Source organism: Canis aureus, chromosome 10 (assembly GCF_053574225.1).
Source record: "Canis aureus isolate CA01 chromosome 10, VMU_Caureus_v.1.0, whole genome shotgun sequence".
Lineage (NCBI taxonomy): Eukaryota > Metazoa > Chordata > Mammalia > Carnivora > Canidae > Canis > Canis aureus.
The window spans coordinates 57,737,769-57,756,295 of record NC_135620.1 but is presented as its reverse complement, the minus strand read 5'-3'; the positions used below and the strand labels follow the sequence as shown (position 1 = coordinate 57,756,295).

The following is an 18,527-nucleotide window of genomic DNA, read 5'->3' as shown; positions in this document are numbered from 1 at the left end:
GCTAGAAGTAGTGGGAGATGAGCCTCCCCTGGAGAGGAAGGCAGATGCCATGTGGCTGGGCTGAGAAGGATGTGCTATCCTAAGGGCATTGGGGAGTAATAGATGGTTCTAGGCAGAGTGAGCGACACAATCAGATTTATGTTTTGGAAAGAAAGATCACTTTCACTGCAGTGTGAGGACGGATTGGAGGGATGGGCTAGAGTCGGAGAGCCTGGTTAGCAGCAGTCTAGGGAGAAGTGATGGTAGCCTGGACCCGAGCAGAGACAGCCGTGGGAGAGCAGTGAGGTGTTCGAGATGTACTCAGGAAGCAGGGCGAACAGGACTTGAAGCCCTGGTGGGAAGGAACTCCGGTGTACAGTAAAGTCACTCACCCCTGTTGGCCATCTTTTCAGGCCCCACCCACTCCTCAGTTTGGTCTCTGGTGGATGTTTTAGTAGCAGGAATGGTTACATTCATGTTTTTTCCTCTTCTGGACATGATAAGCTTTATTGAGCACTTTTTGTGTCCAGCACGGTGCTAAGTGCTTTAAGTGAGGTAAGTCATTCAATCTGCAGAAACCTCAGGACGTGTAGGTACTGTCGTCATCCCCATTTTACAGATGAGGAATTGAGGCTCAGAGAGTTAACTTGCCCAAGGCCACACAACTCATACTGTGGCAGAGTCACATTCACACTGAGGTGGGTGACCCCAGAGCCTGTGCTCTCAGCCTGTGCTCTCGGCCACCAATCTTGTAACCGACTGTTTCCCCTTAGTGTCGGCCACAGGGAAGCTACTCTCCAAATTGGCCAAATGCTAAAGGGACAGGTTGCATGGTGTTTGCTTTGGCCCCAACTTCACCCTTGGCCTCTTTTGTTCTCCTGCTCTCTCCATTTCTCTACCTGATAGTGAGTGTGGCCTCTGTGCCCAGTGCTTTGGGTGGTAGGCGTTTTTGCCCGGTCTTTAAACACAAGTGTTAATTGCCAAAATTAATTGGTAATCACAGCAGCTGTTCAGAAATTCCCACGCTTCCCTATCCTCAGTAATTACCTATTAGAAGCTTAGCATCCACAAAACTATCTCAGCCTTCCTTGAATTCTTTTAAGTTTCCATCGTAATTGAATGACCTCCCGGGCTACCTGTGAGTTCAGAAATGTCAATCCAAATGTCAGCACTTCTGTTCAGTTCACTTCTTTCCTTTCTGTCTGAACACTTTTTATATCAGAAGAGCTGGGGTTTCAGATTTTCGGGTCTAGGTTCCAAGTTTTGACTCCATCACTTTCAAAAGGAGACACTCTGCTTTCCACTCAAATCTTCAGTTTCCTCATCTGTGAAAAAGGCATTATTAGTTTATTTTAGGGTTTATTAAGATCAAATGAGATAAAAATGTGACAGTACTTTTTAATCTGCTGTAAGGAATTATACTAGATTTTATTTTAAGCTTGATAACTAAATAGTGGGATTTTTAAAAATTCTCTGCTTCGGTGCAGGATACATGAGTTCTGTAGTCATTTCCCTGGCCTTCATCCAGACCATCCTCTGCTTGGTGATGCTAGTTATTCATTTGACAGAACCTACTGAGCCCCACTGTAGGTCAGCCACCAGTCCTGTCCTCGGAGAGCGTACAGTCTAACAGGAAGACACAGTGGTAGAGGTGAGGACTGGGAATGGTGGGTGCCCGGATGAAGGGCACCTGAACTCTGGAAGCTGCTCAGAGGAGGTGAGCTCTGAGCTGAATCCTAAAGCAGGATGAAGGGCCTACTGAGATCTGGACAGGAGGGTACTCCGGGCAGGGAGGCAGGATGGCAGAGGTGTGGGAGGAGTAGAATTGGTAGGTACATATAGGCCAGTGAGGAGGGGATGACATGGGGGTTGGGCAGAAATGAAGTTGACCAAGTCCCAGTGGACAGGCCTCTTCGAGCAGTGGGAAGCTGGAGAGTGGCCGTCAGGTTTGGGTTTGGCGAGTATTCTTTTAGGTTTGGGCATCCCCACCACAGGGGATGGGCAGGAAGGACCGAGACTGGAGGCAGGGAGACAGATTGGGGTTGCAGCTTTCTGCATTTGCATTTCTGTCCTTTTGCTCCTTCTCTGCTCTTGGAGAAGAGGAGGGACAGGCCCATCCCCCTACAGCTGGAGGAGACAGTTCACCCAGCTGTCTCCCTCCAGAGGCTGAGGTGACCTGGTGCCGTTAAGGTTCATGTCCCCAAAGGTATTTACAAGTTCAGCTCAGAGTTTGGCATTGGCTCTGCCTCCACGGGGAGAAGGGAGGCCCTGGGCTTACAGGAGGTACCAAACTCACTTCCGGAAAGGAGGGGAATGCAACCAGAGATTCAGAATGCGGCCTCGCAGATGCAGATGTTCTGCAGGCCTTATGGTCTGGTGCCGCCGGCCCCTCTCGTCATTCTTTCCCGGTTAGTCCTAAGGCTCCTTCCAGCTCTGACGCTGGCCGCGCTGAGCCAAGTGTGCCAGCCCAAACCCTGCAAAACAGATCTTTTCTGCCCTCTGGCGGCAAAAGAAGGTTTGATCTTTGCTGGGAAGAGGCATCTGTTTTCCTGTATTGGAGTTGGTGGTCGCCCAGCTGGCTCCCTGGCAGCTCCAGTTTCCTGGAGGAAAGCCCCGCCCAGGCCCAGTTCCTGCCCCTGGCAGCGGGCATTCCTGCCAGCAGGTGGCAGCAGGCCTCCGGTGAGAGGTGCCTGAGCCCGGCTCTGCTGACCCAGGGGGGCTACACCTCTTGGCGTGGGGTGCACTGGCTCCTCTTGAAGCACCTTCCTTGTGCGTTTGAGGATGGGTAGACAGGAGTCAGACATGAGCCTTGCCCACGGGAATCAGCACAGGCAGAGAAGTAGATGCCAAGGCCACAAAGCAGAATAAAATGAACTCTCTGAGATGTGGAAAGCAGTACGATATAGTGGAAAGGGTGAGGGCCTAAGGTTTCAGACAGCCCTGGGTGCTGACACTGACACGGCCTCTGGCCAGCTGCGTGACTTTGGTACTTGGTGTAAATATAAAAGGTAAAATTAGTATTTTAACATCTGATGCTTAGGCAGCGCTCCTCTGGCCAAGCACCGTGTAGAGTGCTTATCTGTATTATGTATTTTTACCTAGTAACTCATTTAATCCTCAACAGCCATTGAAATAGATACAGTTCTAACACTATTTTTCAGGTGAGGCAGTGAAGGCACGTAGAAGCTGAAGGTCTTTCTCAAGGTGGTACAGCTAGTGATTGGCAGAGCTGGATTTGAACCCAGACAGAGCAGCTGTTCACCTTTGTGATGGTGGATAGGCAGGGCCAGCACAGCACCTGGCACCAGAAGACCTCTTACTATGAGTGGCTATTATGACTTTAATGACGAATGACAAATGAGAATTACATAAGCTGTCTCCCTGTCAGTGTTCCATGTTTGTGTCACTAATTCTCCATATTCCTGGCAGATTTGGGCACGTGAGTGTGGCACACCTCCTTTTGGATCACGGAGCTGACGTCAATGCCCAGAACCGGCTCGGAGCCAGTGTGCTCACCGTGGCCTCTCGGGGTGGCCACCTGGGTGTGGTGAAGCTACTCCTGGAAGCTGGTGCCTTTGTGGACCATCCCAACCCCTCAGGCGAGCAGCCAGGGGCAGGGGACAGCAGGGACGAGCTGTTGGACATCACAGCCCTGATGGCCGCCATCCAGCACGGACATGAGGCCGTGGTGCGTCTACTGATGGAGTGGGGCGCAGACCCCAACCACGCAGCCCGAACCGTGGGCTGGAGCCCACTGATGCTGTCGGCTCTCATTGGGAGGCTCAGCATGGCCCAGCAGCTGGTGGAGAAAGGGGCCAACCCTGACCACCTCAGCGTGCTGGAGAAGACCGCCTTCGAGGTTGCACTTGACCGCAAGCACAGGGACCTTGCAGACTACCTGGACCCGCTGACCACTGTCAGGCCCAAGACAGGTCAGGCTGTGCTACTACCAACCCTTCCCTACCCTGTGGCTTCATAGAGTCTCTTAAATTGTGTTTAAATGACAAAAGCTGAGGATTGCCCAACCAGAGGGCAGGTACAAATCAGAATCAGTGGATCTTAAGATGTGCTATGCAGTTGGGAGTGCCCATTGCTTGCAGATTCCTGGGCCTCCAAAGAGCAGTTTGGTATCTGTGGGAAGAGTCTAGAACCCCCACAGCAAGGCCCTTCCTTTTTTTTTTTTTTTTTAAGATTTTATTTATTTGAGACAGAACATGTTCACTTGAGCAGCGGGAGGGGCAGAGGGAGACAGAGAAGCAGACTCCCTGCTGAGCAGGGAGCCTGATGCGGGGCTCAAAGCAGGACCCTGAAATCATGACTTGAGCCGAAGGCAGCCGCTTAACTGACAGTCACACAGGTGCCCCACGGTCCCTTCTTTCTAACCAGATGATTCTGATGCAGAAAGTTCTAGAGTCTAGACTCTAGAACAAGAATCAGCAGACTTTTTCTATAAAGGACCAGATAGTAAATATTTTAGACTTTGAGGGCCAGCCTCTGTCAGAACCACTCAGTTCCACAAGAGTGAAAGCAGCCATACATTATATGTCAACGAGTGGGTATGGCTGTGTTCCAATAAAACTATAATTACCAAAACAAGCTGAGGAGCCGATTTGACCAAGACTATAGTTTGTGGACCTCTGCTCTAGAACAGTGTGCCCTCTGCCTGTGAAGACTGTGGCCTTATAGGGGAGACAGGGAAGATATAGGAAGTAAGCATATTAAATGTGATAAGTTACATAGTACGTTTGGTGGGCGTACCATGGTGGGGGGAACGGGCAAGGTTGAGGTGTGGGATGGGGGTTGGGACGGTGCAGGCTGTGGTGTGGTGGGTGGCCTGGAGCACAGGAGATTGCAGCTGACTTGCAGGAGCTGAGTGAGCACTCCAAATAGGCTCTCAGGGAAGAGCCTCTGGGTAGGCCAGCAGCAAGGGCAAAGGCTGTGTTATTACAGATAGGTTATTAAATACATAATCATTAGCCCGTAGCTGTTTTTGTGAGATGCCAGGAAATTTGCCTGGAAGACACCTCAGTTCTCTCCCTCATGTTAGCTGCAGGACAGGGTGTCCCCCTACCCCCACTATGGTTGTTCCTTGGGCTGGGCAGGGTCCGCAGAACTGCTCTGCTATCGATGCCAACCCTGGCATCCGGAACGAGGGAGGGACAAGTCCAGGGTCATGTGACATCAATGGCACAGCTGCCCCAGCCTCCTGGGGTCAGGCTAGAGGGTCAGTGATTCTTTTGTATCAGATGGTTGCTTAGCAACTAACAAGAAGGCCAAGTGACACACTTTTTCATTCAAGGGTCCTGGCATGAGAGGGCCCCGCCCACAGCAAATTAGACTCTGAGACACCTAAAGGAATGTGACATATTTAAAACAAAGATGCAGAATCTTTCTTAATAGTATTACACAAGGAGAATTAGACATTTGGTTCCATGGCCTGTCTGTACTTCTCTGTAAGAACTCTGGAGTTAGGGGATCCCTGGGTGGCGCAGTGGTTTGGCGCCTGCCTTTGGCCCAGGGCGCAATCCTGGAGACCCGGGATCGAATTCCACGTCGGGCTCCCGGTGCTTGGAGCCTGCTTCTCCCTCTGCCTGTGTCTCTGCCTCTCTCTCTCTCTCTCTCTCTCTGTGTGACTATCATAAATAAATAAAGAAAAAAAAGTTAAAAAAAAAAAGAACTCTGGGGTTAATGTCATTTCTGGGGTTGATGCTAGTTCTAGTAAAGAGAACAAAAATTGCTGTTTGGGTGAGGCCTAAGGCTTTCTTTTTTTTAATATTTAAATTTTTTTATTTTTATTTATTTATGATAGTCACAGAGAGAGAGAGAGAGGCAGAGACACAGGCAGAGGGAGAAGCAGGCTCCATGCACCGGGAGCCCGACGTGGGATTTGATCCCGGGTCTCCAGGATCGCGCCCTGGGCCAAAGGCAGGCGCTAAACCACTGCGCCACCCAGGGATCCCAGGCCTAAGGCTTTCTGAAGCATTTCCCATATGTATTATTGATCCCTGCAACCACCACATGGTCCCCATATTAACGTGTTATCCTCATCATCAGCATGCTGCTGATGAGGAGACTGATCATTCTGGAAACAAACACACACTCAAATTCTGATATGCTCACTCCAGACTTGGTGATCCCTGCACTGGGCTGCAGCTTCTTCCCAGCTGCCTGAGGGGGCTGACCTGGATCAGAGATTTAGCCCAGAGTTACAGTTCCTCTCCCAGCCACTCCATCTCTAGAGTTAGTCAAAGATTGCAGGAAGTCTTGCATTTGGCCACCTGCGAGGGGATGATGGGTCCTGAGGATGTCTGCTTTCTGACAGTAGCACAGTACCTACTAGCCCAAGCTTGGAGGAAGGTAACAGATGAGCAGATGAGGGAGGGGCGAGCACGGGGTGGGTGCAGCAAGGCAAGGTTTGGGGGTAGACATGGCTCCCGTACCAGCTGGGCTGAAGGGACCAGCATGAAAACATCAGGTGGGCAGTGGTCTGCAGGGGGCCATGTCTGCAAGTCTGGGGCAGGGGTAACTTGCCGTCATTCAGATTGCTGCTTCTTTGGGAAAAACAAAAATTAACATTGGCTTTTCTGGTGGCCACATCCACGACCTCCCACTGGCTCAGCTGTTCAGTGTCTCAAGGGCCCTCTCTGGAATTATTTCATGGTTGTACATTTAGTTTTTACTAGAAAAGAATTGCTTTTTAAAAAAATTTTCATAGGAATCCAAATGTTTTCCAAGACTATACTTTTCCATTACATCTAAGAGGGGACATCCCAAAGTTTGGAATGCCCCAAAATGATTGCTTTGGGTGTGGGATGAGGAAATGTTCTACTTACTTATGTTTTTTTGGCCAGATGACTTCCCAAGATCTACCTCTGGAGCATTTGCAGGCACTCTCTGATAATGACTCTTCCAGCAAGGGCCACCGGATTCATCTGTTACATGGGTCTCTGATCAGATTGCTTTTGGAAAGTAGATCTCTTTTAAAACTAGGCTGTATTGTTACATGCATGTGACTTTTTCTGTTCTATGAAACCTTTTGTGGTTCACTTTTAAAATCTTTCTTTACCTAGATGAGGAGAAAAGGCGGCCTGATATTTTCCACGCATTGAAAATGGGTAAGCGCTTTAGAAAATATTTTTGGAGATTTATGAATATAGGGACACATCCTCCCAACCTAGTATTTGTAGTGCTTTTCAAGGCCACCCAGGGTGTTTGAGAAAGAAACAAGTGTTTTGTTATTTCCTGACTCGGTAGTTTCACACAGGGAGGTTCAGCCCCTGGAGACTGGTAGTTATTATGGTGCTTTATACACAAGTTCCAGACTACCCTCCCTGCCACTCCCATCCCCAGCCAAACCCTGTGGCTATGTTCTGGCTTTTCCCTACCTATGAAATGCCTCACTGCATACCTACCCACTCCACTATCTTTGTGATGAAGCCTAAAATCTCCTCTCCTGATTTAGACCCTACCTCTGGGAAGCCCTCCTTGATCTCACCCCCCAGGGAGCTCTGAGCTCTCTGCATGTACGTTGCCTTTCATGTTTCCTTCATCTGTTCTCTTAGGATATCAATAACACTGTTCTCTTTTAGTAAAACTATCTGGGTGCTTGCCTCCAACCCTCATAGATTGAGAGATGTGCGCATTGGGACTACCTCTTCTTCACTTTTGTAGCCCTTGTGATGCCCAGCACAGAGGCAGGCTGAGCACCTGTTTGTTACATAAACCTGCTGGATAAGTAAATCCAGGCCCACAGATCACCAGGTCTCCTGCTTCTGTTTGCAGGAAACTTCCAGCTGGTCAAAGAGATTGCAGATGAAGACCCCAACTATGTGAACCTGGTCAACGGGGATGGGGCGACCCCATTGATGCTGGCAGCTGTCATGGGGCAGCTGCCTCTGGTGCAGCTGCTGGTGGAGAGGCATGCTGACGTCGACAAGCAGGACAGCGTGCACGGCTGGACGGCCCTCATGCAGGCCACCTACCATGGGTCAGTGCCAGCTCCACGCCCTCAGAGGGAGGCTGCGGATGCCCTGAGCCGAGATAGGGTTCTTGATGGGGGCTTTTTGGTCCTGAGACACTGCAGACAAACTCTAGGGCTGTAAAGACCTTGAGGCACACACAAAAAATCAAAGCCACGCAGGCTCATTCTATCCTGCATTCCTCCTCTGCTGTGTCCTGATTCCTGTTACCTCATCACCCCATTTACCAGTGACTATAAAGACCCCATGCAGCAGGAACATTTTATGCAGGAAGAGAAGTTTCTGTAGGTTGATTTCAGTTGAACACAGTAATGGGTCTGTTTGGAGTGTTCACACTGATGTCCTAATGTCTGTGTCCTTTTGGAAATGCACATTGGCCATTCATACCATTGGCTCCTCGGCGACCGGTGGTGAGACTTGTCTTAACCCTCTCCTTTTGAAGAGGTCCACCATTGGCTGGTGCTTCTGAATCCCTTCTCATCCTGTCCTCCTGGAGGCTGCCTTTTCCGGGTAGACTGACCCAGGGGCTGGGAGCTACAGACAGTCTTACAGTGACTAGGTGGTCTGAATCCAGATTACCAGCCCTTTCCTTGCCCTTTTTCAGGTTATCACAGCACTTTCCTATGTCATCTCGAAGGGGTTTGTCTTTCAGTTTGGTGAGCCTCAGACTTCTGCATCAGACACCTTGGCCTATGTGAGGCTTCCACGGAGGGGCGGGGGGAAGGATTGGGGGCAGAAGGAGTAGGGACCTGCGTGTGGTAATGGTGACCCTGTGGTTTTCCTTTTGTTTGTGGAAGGAATACCTAGGCTTTGGATTGCATCACGTTCAAGGCCGATCTGCCCATAGGGGATGGGGACAAGGAGTATGAGACTGTTTGCAGCTTTTCAGAGCCTCCTTTCAGGCTTGAAGATGGGCCAGCAGTTAATATCATCAGCTTCTTGCCCAGGAGCAAAGCCAGGCTTTTGCCTTCAGTGCATCTAACTCCAGCTTTTTCTTTCCTCCCCAGGAATAAGGAAATTGTCAAATATCTGCTAAACCAAGGGGCTGATGTCACTCTTCGTGCAAAAAACGGGTACACGGCCTTTGACCTAGTGATGCTGCTGAGCGATCCTGGTGGGTTGTTTCAGGGAAAGTGTCGTAAACCTGCGTGGCCTCTCTCTGGCTAGGAAAGGAATTAATTGCTTTTGTTTTAAGCCCTTGCTTACTGTTGGGGGAAGTCACTCTCAAGCTCCAAGGGCTCACCACGTGTCCTCAGGCAAGTCCCTTCCCTCCTCAGCAAAGGCTTGGCTGGTCCCAGGTAGTCCCTTAGGCTCCTCCAGCGCCACCCTTTGGAGAGTCTCCCAGGAGGGAAGCCAGTGAGACATACATCTGCCCTAGCAGTCCACACAAGTCCTAGAAAGGTAACTGGGCTCATAGCTGGAAACCCTGACTCAGGGGGAAATAAAAATACCCCTTTGATGAGCAGAATCAGAGCTGGAGCAGTGGCCTCCTCTGCTGCATTGTGTAGGTGGAGGCCGCTGGGTCAAGGGCACCATGCTAGGAGTGTGGCTGTCACTAGTCCCACCTTTCTTGGTCCCCACTGGCACCTGCTGCTCCCCTTGAGCCCCAACCCGTGTGACAGGCCCTCCTCTGGCACCTGAGGCATCCAGTTAGGCAGCTCAAGAGTTAGCGTCTGTCTGTTTATCCTCTCTCTCTCCTGTTGCCTTGGAGTTTCAGCCCAGGGAGGTTGAGAGGCTGGAAGGCCTTTCTGACCCACAGACTTTGAACCCGGAGCCAGATCCCGACCTGCTGGCTGTGGGAGAGGACTACTTCCGCAGTCCCAAGTGGATTTATTTACTCCTGCCTCTCGGCAGGCTGGTGGCAGGCTGGAGTGCCCTACCTCATCACCAGCATTGCCGCCCTCCTCACCCCTGCTGCAGGCATTGCCACCCTTACCCCATCCCTGCTCAGGCCACACATGTCTCAGATGCATACTTGGTTCCATTTCATCCTCACAGGGCATGTGAAGGGAAGCAGAACTGCATATCCCCTTGTGGAGGGGAGGTGACGAGGGCCAGGGGAAATGACCTGACCCAGCTGGCGAGGCGGGGTCTCTGCCCAAGCTCAGTGAACTCACTCTGCCTCACTGGAGACCCTCCTGGTATGCCAAGAGTTGGTGTCATCAGAACCCGTCTCCTGCATCACACATGCTTTTCTTTTCTTTTCATTTCTTTTTTTTTTTTCTTAGATTTTATTTATTAATGAGAAAGAGAGAGAGAGAGAGGCAGAGGGAGAAGCAGGCTCCTTGCAGGGAGCCTGATGCGGGACTCGATCCCAGGTCTCCAGGATCACACCCCGGGCTGAAAGCGGCGCTAAACCGCTGAGCCACCGGGGCTGCCCCACGCATGCTTTTCTTTTTTTTTTTTTTTTTTTTTTCACGCATGCTTTTCTTGAACAAACTCCTGTCTCGCTGTGCCTCTTCTCTGTTACCCCCTCCCCCCGACCACTTCCCCACCCCTTGCACAGTAAGACAGTCTCTCCCTAGTTGATTTTTTTTCTAGTGGGTTTTTTAATGAAGTTTTTGCCTGAAATTTTGAAGAAACACATGCATATTATTGAACACTGGGAGAGAAAAAAGTCAACAAGAGGAAAACACCGTTAATAGTTTGTAGCATTTTCTTCTCAGTTTTGTTTATTGTGGGGTTTTTTGGTAAAAATAATAACAGTTAATAATAATAACAATAATAATAATAATAGCAATACTTAACCTTTTTAAAGTACTTACCTTATGCCAGAAATCCCCTCGGATCCTCCAGACACCTTTATGTGATGCCTACTGTCACCCCTTTTACAGAGACATGGAGAGGTTCCCTCATTTACCTGCAGTTAATGCAGCCAGGGAGGGGCAGAGGGAAAATCGAAGCCCCTGCCATCTGGCTGCAGAGTCTGTATTTTTAAAACACTACTCCTCTTTCTGTGGGGAGAGAGCTTCTGGGTTTTCCTTCTGGTTAAGGAAGGTTTTCCTTCTGAGCCCTGCTGGCCTGTGCGCCGGCATCTGAAAACCAGACTCTGGAGCGCAGGGTTGAGTTCGAAGGCCGAGGGGGTCGTCTTGAGCCCTCTCTCCATGGCCCAACAGACGTATTTGCAGGTAAAGCGCTGCCTTTTATGTCCATAGACACAGAACTTGTTCGACTGCTGGCGTCTGTCTGCATGCAGGTGAATAGAGACAAGGGCCGGCCCAGCCACCCACCACCTCCACCTCACTCGAAGGCCCGACAGCCCTGGAGTGTCCCAGTGCTGCCCGATGACAAAGGCGGGCTTAAGGTTAGCCTTTTCCCATCCTCAAGGGCTGTAGAGAGAGCCTGGCTGATGGGGTGGGGGATGCCTGCTGCTTTCTGCTGACCCAGGGCTGGTTTAGGCTAGAGTGAAGGTGGCCCAGCAGGAGCAGGAAGTGAGCAGGGGGTGGGCATCGGGGGAAACGGAGGTGATCCTAATGCATTATGGTTGCTTTGCAAAATGTGGGTTCATGTTGTCAGATTGTCCCATTATTGCAGGAGAAGCTAGAAAACCATATTTTGATGTGGAGACTGAATTTATAGATGTCGGGAACTAAGAATTTTGCCTGATATAGTACTGAGCCGGCTGAACCAAATGCCTCTCCTCCCAGGCCACGTGTGTGTGGCATCTGCATCTGCACGTGGGATACTGCTGCTGGCACAGTTCTCGGGTCTCCCCGCAGCCCACGGGCCTCCAGCCACTGCTTTCTGGAAATAACAGAACAACCTCCAGTTGCTCGTTTCTAACTGCAAGCCAAGTATCTTTCTTTGAATTTCTCAGCCTCCCCATTCTGTTCTACTTGCCTGAAGTCAAACTTACCTCTCCATCCTGTCTGGGGTCCCAGTGCCTCCACAGGTCTGCAGACTTTATATTCCTTTCCTATTCATAACTCACGCAAGCCCCAGGTCTTCCTTTCAGTGTTGTTTGCATGGGTCCCTGCAGTCCTGCCCTCCCTGCCATCTCCCTCGGCCAGGCCCTCACAGCCTCCCCTCCCACTGTGTCATAGCCTCCGAGCTGTCACGGGGCTAGGGGACACCCTGGGGGGTGGCACTAGTCCTCTATCTAAGTGGGGAGGCATCAGCTGGTGGAGCAGATGGCCCAGGCCTTGCCATGGACACCCAATACCTCTCACACTGTCACGGGAATGGGGGGAAGAGGTGACTGATGTTACGGTGTTCGTCATTGCCTCTTGTCCATCTGTGTGTCTCTGACTCACTGTAAGACTGAACAAGTTGGCACCCCACCTGGGTCTCCATTTCTCAATCTGTGCAATGCAGAGATTGATGAGATGAAGGGTGGCAGGTAGGGTCCACTGTCAGAGGTGGGCTCCCAAGGCTGAGTCAGGAACGATTTAGAGAGAACCGTGGCTTTGTGGGAGAGGGTGTGGTGGCTGATTGGTAGAACTTGTCTCGTGCCCAGGAGAGCAGAGGGGAAGGGTGAATAAAGTGTAGTCAGCATCCCTAGGATGGGTGCTCTGGATCATGACCTCTGCTCTGTGTTCCCTTGGCAGTCCTGGTGGAACCGAATGTCCAATCGGTTCCGGAAGCTCAAACTGATGCAGACCCTGCCCCGTGGGCTCTCCAGCAACCAGCCTTTGCCTTTCTGTGATGAGCCAGAGTCAGCGCTGGACTCCACAATGAGGGCGGCCCCCCAGGATAAGACAAGCCGCCCGGGGCTTCATGATGTGGCCCCCACAGTGAAAGAGAATGGTGAGAAAAAATTGCATGTGCTGTAGTATTTCCAGAATGGTCAAACCCAAATTCTCTGCCCTTTGTCCTACCTCCTGGGCTGATGTCAGAGCTGAGATGATATTGGAATGGGACACTGGAGTAAAGTGGCTGGTCTGGGGAAGGACAGACAGGGACACAAATATGGTGTGGTAGAATGGGGACATAAGTGTCAAGAGTCCCTGGTTTCTGTCCCCCACACCATGCTGAGGGACCTGAGGCTAGTCACGGCCTCTCTCTTGCCTTCGATAGGCGATTTTAGCAGCTATCAAACGTGATTGGTCTCTGGCACTGGAAGTGTTTTGAAATAGAATGAGTTATCCAGGGTGAGGATTTGGGGGGGTGGATGGTGAGCTTCGCACCACTGGAGGTATTCAACAAATGGGATGACTTTGCCAGGGCATGAAAGGAGATTTCCATGCTGATTCGACAGTTGATTAGATCATAGCCCTCTGACAGACCCCACACCCAGACTAGCTCCTTCAGCACCACTGTTTGAGACAGACTATTGAGCTGGATGCACCACTGTCTGACCCGGCATGGCAGTGGCTTATGGAAAAGTTGAGAACATGCTTTGAGAGATACATTTTAAATGCTTTCCTTCTATTCAAATATTGAATACCAATTATCATTAAATATTTAATCACCCAGGAGAGTTGGTTTTCCAGGATGAAGGCTGACCTGGTCACTCATCCTCATGCCGTGAACTTGTTGGGAGGGTCATTTCAGGAAATTTCCATTTGTCTCTCAGGTCCTGGGAGCACAAGAGGAGACAAAGAAGATGTGTTATTGACAACCATGGTGAGTGTGGGGCTTTCCTAAAAGCATTTCAGGTCTCTCACAATCATTAGTTGATTGATTTACAAGGCTAGATGTAGACATGTCTGTCTGTGGTGGTCACACATGGGGCTGATAGCCAAACGTGTAACAGTGGAACAGCTCTGGCACTGAGGAATCAGAACCAGCCCTAAACTGTGGGTCAGGCTGTGCTGGTGCTTAGTGGCCAGATGTAGGCCCTGGTGGTGTTTGCAGGGAGGCAGCAATGAGGACAGGGCTCTGAAGAGTAGGACTTGATGGGTGATGTTGGACTCACCATTTTGGTTATAGGGAGTCGAGGGGAGAAGAGTCACGGAGGAGGCTGTGTTTCCAGCCTGAGAAGCCTCAGTCTCCTCATCTGTGAACTAGAGATGTGTCTGGATTAGGTTTTGCTACGAGTAACAGAAGGTCCTCAAATAACAATGGCATGAATGAAACAGCAGCTTATTTTTCTCAAATGCAGTTCAGGACTGATACGTTGACCCAGGTAGGGACCTGGTTGGTTCCTTCTACCCGTGCTTGGCTTCTGTTACCAAGATGACTCCCAGAGCTGTGGCCATTGCTGCCTTATTCCAGCCAGCAGGAGCGATGAGGGGAGAAACAAGTGGCCACAGGCGGCACATACCAGGTGTCAAGTTTCCTGGGAACTCCCACATCACTTCTGCTTATATCCATTCAGCCAACGTCCGGTCACATGGCCACATCCCACTGCACGGGAGGCCGAGAAATGAAGTCTCTGTTACAGGTGCTTGTGTCCCATCTCAATGCCAGGGGTGTCTACTAAGGAAGCTGTGGAAGATGGATACTGGGGGACAGCTAGCAGTCTCTGACAAGGGATGCTCTCCCTCACGGTTGTTCCTTTGAATAAGATTATCCCCAGGAACTTCTTAGCGTAGTGCCTGGCCAGAATGAGCTCTCTGTTATCTGCTCTGTGACCTTAGACGTGTGACTTCACCTCCCTGGGCCTCACGTTCCTCAAATTTTAAAATGAGAGCCTCCTGGTTGGGGTTGAACTCGTCCATTTAGCTCGGAGATCCTGACGTGGGGGCCGGCCAGGAGAGGGCAGTATTGGAGAAGAGAAGGGAGCAGAGGCTGGGGAAGGCCGCCTTCCTGCTGCCTCGGTCCCCGAGTTGCCAGTGCTGAGCGCTCCAAGGATCCACTCCCTCCGCCCCGCCCGGCTGTGCAGTAGGTGTGCACCCGCCTCTAGGCCAGTTTACCAAGGTGGGAGCTTGGGCTGCGTGACGTTTGATAATCTCATTAAGTAGCGGTAATTACTCCAGTGAAGACAAGGGCTGTTACTGAAATTTGGGAAGATGCGGTGAACTGTAAAGAAGAAGCATAAAATCACCCTTGCTGACACATACATGATCATGACACGTCGTGTGCTATTTATCTCTTGAATATTTTGCTGACCCTGTTTTAGCACCTACAAGCGTATCTGTCATATATAACGACGGCAAATACGTCCCGGCACTAAGTGCCAGGCGCTACTCAGAGCACGTAACATACATTCACTCCTGCAGTGTCCCCGGCAGCCCTGCGAGGTCGGCCCTGTCCTCTTCCCCATGCTGTGCCGAGCCGGCCTTATTACCGGTTTGTCTGACCATCTGTTGCATGTCATTAAACACTCTTTAGCCACGTCACGTCCAGTGGCTGTGCGATACGACATTCCATCAAGGGAACGTGCCTCACTGACCGGTGGAGCCTCACCTGTTTGGACTTTTTGGGAGTTTTAGTTTTTCGTTATTGTTTTCACAGATCTGATGAATATTCTTATGCCTCAATTTCCCCCGCTTGCCTGACGGTTTCCTTGGGGTAAATATCTAGGAATAGAATTTCTGGGTCAGTGGGTGTGAATGTCATTGGCTTGCAGAAAGTTTGCAACGATTTAGACCCTGTCCCCGAGGAGTGAAAATGCCCATCTGTGGTGGGTTTGCAGCTGCGAGCGTCCCTAGTGCTCGCCCGGCCCAGCCCCCATTGCTGGAGGAGGTTGCTGAGGTCCACACGGGACAGCACCATTCCCAGACTCGCAGAAAAGCTCGGGACGGCCAGGGTGGGACCCAGGATGGCCACACGCCTGCCTTGGCACTTGCTGTCCTACCTCCCCGTGCCCTGTGGAAGGCACCAGCATGCTGGCCTGCCCCTCGGCAGATGGAGGATGGCCAGGGAGCCCTGCCGAGTGGGCGTTTGCAGCCATCCTTGTGGAGACGCAAGCCTGCCCGGCTCCCGAGGCAGGTTTAGCTGTGGGATGCCCTTCCCTGCAAAGCACCATCTGGCACCAAGTCCACTGTCTTTTCTTAATTAAAGTTAGTGTGGACCGTGTGGATGCTTTTCCTTGACAATCCACCAGTCGCCATTGTATGGATTTTATACTAGTCCTAAGTCACATTTCCAAAATATAAAATTACAGTTAAAAATGTCAGCAGTGGGAGGTGTGGCTGGAGTAGGAAGGGTGTGGTGGGATGGGGAAGGGAGCGAGTGCTGGGCTCACAGGGAGCCGGCCTGGGCCGCCCGCCCCCCACCCCCACCCCACCCCACCGTGCCCTGCCTCCTCCTCCTGAGACCCCTGGCTCTGCATGCATATCCTGCTCCTCTGGCTGCCAGACCTGGCCCATGCTGTTCCCTGGGCCTGCAGCGCCCTTCCCCCAACCCCCTCAGGGTCCCTGTCACAGCACACTCAGCCTCCCTTGGGCCCACCTCAGCCCCCCATCCCCTCTGTCTCCATTTTAACTCCTGTGATGGACCCAAAAGACTGAGGGCTGGAGCAGAGTAAACAAGGGTATTGCTCACTTGCTGGGAAGAGAGCAGAGGAGACCACATGGGTTCTGGCCTGGTGTGTGTTGGGGATGACGGGGTAACTGATGGTGCCATTCTCTGAGAAGCAGCAGAAACCTGGAATCTTCTGTGTAGAGCTGGGAGCCCCCGTGGGGCTCATCTAACCCACAGCCTGTCTTTTTCAGCTGCGCAATGGAGCCCCCTTCCCCAGACTCCCGAGTGACAAGCTGAAGGCAGTCATCCCCCCTTTCTTACCCCCTTCCAGCTTTGAGCTGTGGAGCTCCGATCGGTCCCGGACATGTCACAGCGGGAAAGCAGAGCCTATGAAGACTGTGCTGTCCCAGAGAGCCGGCCGGGGCGCCCCCGTGGGCGTGGCTGGTGGGAGCACAGACGCTGTAAGTCGCCCAGCGGACGTGCTTTGGCATGTCACTCACTGAAGTTGGGGTGTGTTGCAGGCAGAAGGGACATCAGACCTGCTAATCCAGCAAGGCAAAAGCTTTTCTTTTCTTTTTTTTTAAAGATTTAATTTATTTATTTGAGAGAGAGCAAGAGTACATGAGCAGGGAGAGGGGCAAAGAGAGGGAGAAGCAGACTCCCCGCTGAGCAGGGAGCTCGATGGTGTTTTCTCATACCCACAAGGAGTGTGACTTTAACTTTTTGCCCTTAGCGGTCTGGACTTTGTGACCCTTGGTGTGTCTCGGTAATGTCCTGAGGTAGTCCCTCTTGATGTGGGAGATTATCTCCACGTGTGTAGACTGTCTACACCATAGATACGGTAAATGGCAAACCAAAGGTGAGGATTTAGGACCTTGCGCTGCCACTGTGTGATGAATGACTGGAACTCCGAGCCTCCATCTCTCTGTAAAATGGGGTTGACCTTTGCTTGCTTGCTGCTGCCTCTTGGGGCTGTTGCAACAGCAAATCTCTAGTGGGAGAGTGAGAGCCTGGCCTCTGAAGGTGCTCGAAACAGGCAGGGCTGGTTTGCATCTAGTGTGCATTGTGGGAGGGGTTGAGTGATCGTGAAAGTGGGGTGAGTTGGGGAATGTTACATCACAGGATCTCAGCCTGAGCTAATAGTCTGGTTGCCAGCAGATAGAAATGAACTCTCCTCTTTTGGGGGGCTCCTGGCAGGCTGAGCACGAGTTGGCAGGGGTGTGCCGGGCATGCAGACATCAGCTAGGGTGAGCCAGTGGAATCTGGGTTCCTCCCCACTGTGATGATGTGTGTCCAGAGAAGGGAATAACAAACCCTAACCGCAACACACAACACCCACCTTCTTCTTGCAGACTCCTGGCAGGCCGGTTAAATTTCCATCTCTCTCCAGAAGCCCTGCCTCTCCTGCCAATTCTGGAAACTTCAACCACTCACCTCATTCCTCAGGTGGCTCCAGTGGGGCAGGGGGCTCAAGCAGGCACGGTGGGGAGCTGCATAACCGCTCAGGTGGGTACCAGGCAGGGCCACTCAGGGAAGCCCCTTGGGGCTGCGGGTGTGACCTGCCCTCTGCACTTGCTCGGTGGGCAATCCCAGGAACAACTGCATGCGCCCTGTTTTCCTCCTCCATGTGGCTCAGGGCTTTTTCAGTGAATTCAGTTTTGCCCTTTGCCCTCCAGAATGGCACTGCTCCTACATGTGAAATATTTACAGCAGTATGTGGTACCTAGTTATTGCTTTACTGATGTTGGTTATCGGTGTTCTCCCTGGGATCCTGTCTGGCCCTTGATATTATCATTTCTCCCTCTTCTTTCATAGTAATGCAAGGTTACTGGTGGGTTTGGGGCACCTGGGAGAGGGAACAGGGCAATCTAGTCTGAGAATTATGGGATGAGGAAGTTATTGACAGCTGTGGGAGTGGGCTTGGTAAAGCTCTGGAGAGGGTGGGGGTGGGGGTGGGGGCGGGGGCGGTCAGAGGCCACACAAGCTGGCTGCAGCGTGGGAAAAGCGAGGATTGTACCTGCACTGCCTCTTTTAACACCTGTCACCATGATGCCTTCAGAACACAAGGGCTGCTGTGTCCTGATGTCCTGATTAACTGATGCCTGTTAATGCATTATATAAAAAGAAATTTTTTGTGAAAAGAACTCTTTAGAAAAAAGAAAGCAAAGCATCACATTCCTCTCTTTTTATTTTTACAAATATTTTCTTTGTAATATATCTGATGGGTTTGGCCTGGAGAGTCTGCCTTCAGTTTTCATGCGCAGTCCTCTTGTGGTCAGC

At 51.3% G+C, this 18,527-nt stretch overlaps 1 protein-coding gene and 1 long non-coding RNA gene across 5 annotated transcripts in view; one reads left to right on the top strand and one right to left on the bottom strand.

The window, feature by feature from the left end:
• The window catches only part of ANKS6 (ankyrin repeat and sterile alpha motif domain containing 6), a 47,890-nt gene that overhangs the window by 1,234 nt on the left and 28,129 nt on the right, over positions 1–18,527 (top strand). The window contains exons 2-10 of the mRNA XM_077912664.1: positions 3,409–3,911; positions 7,050–7,094; positions 7,762–7,966; positions 8,966–9,072; positions 11,114–11,262; positions 12,506–12,704; positions 13,474–13,523; positions 16,499–16,708; positions 17,600–17,753. Of these exons, the coding sequence (XP_077768790.1) occupies positions 3,409–3,911; positions 7,050–7,094; positions 7,762–7,966; positions 8,966–9,072; positions 11,114–11,262; positions 12,506–12,704; positions 13,474–13,523; positions 16,499–16,708; positions 17,600–17,753 (1,622 nt within the window). The remainder of the gene's footprint in view (positions 1–3,408; positions 3,912–7,049; positions 7,095–7,761; positions 7,967–8,965; positions 9,073–11,113; positions 11,263–12,505; positions 12,705–13,473; positions 13,524–16,498; positions 16,709–17,599; positions 17,754–18,527) is intronic.
• LOC144322517 (uncharacterized) lies at positions 13,305–17,976 on the bottom strand. 4 transcript variants are annotated; one of them, XR_013388151.1, is made up of 5 exons: positions 17,682–17,932; positions 15,249–15,361; positions 14,164–14,861; positions 13,816–13,903; positions 13,305–13,476 (listed from the first exon to the last, which is right to left on the bottom strand). It is a non-coding gene; the product is annotated as an uncharacterized LOC144322517 (long non-coding RNA). The 4 variants fall into 4 exon arrangements; XR_013388152.1 differs by lacking the exon at positions 15,249–15,361 and having other exon boundaries at positions 16,569–17,976; XR_013388150.1 differs by lacking the exon at positions 15,249–15,361 and having other exon boundaries at positions 17,682–17,931.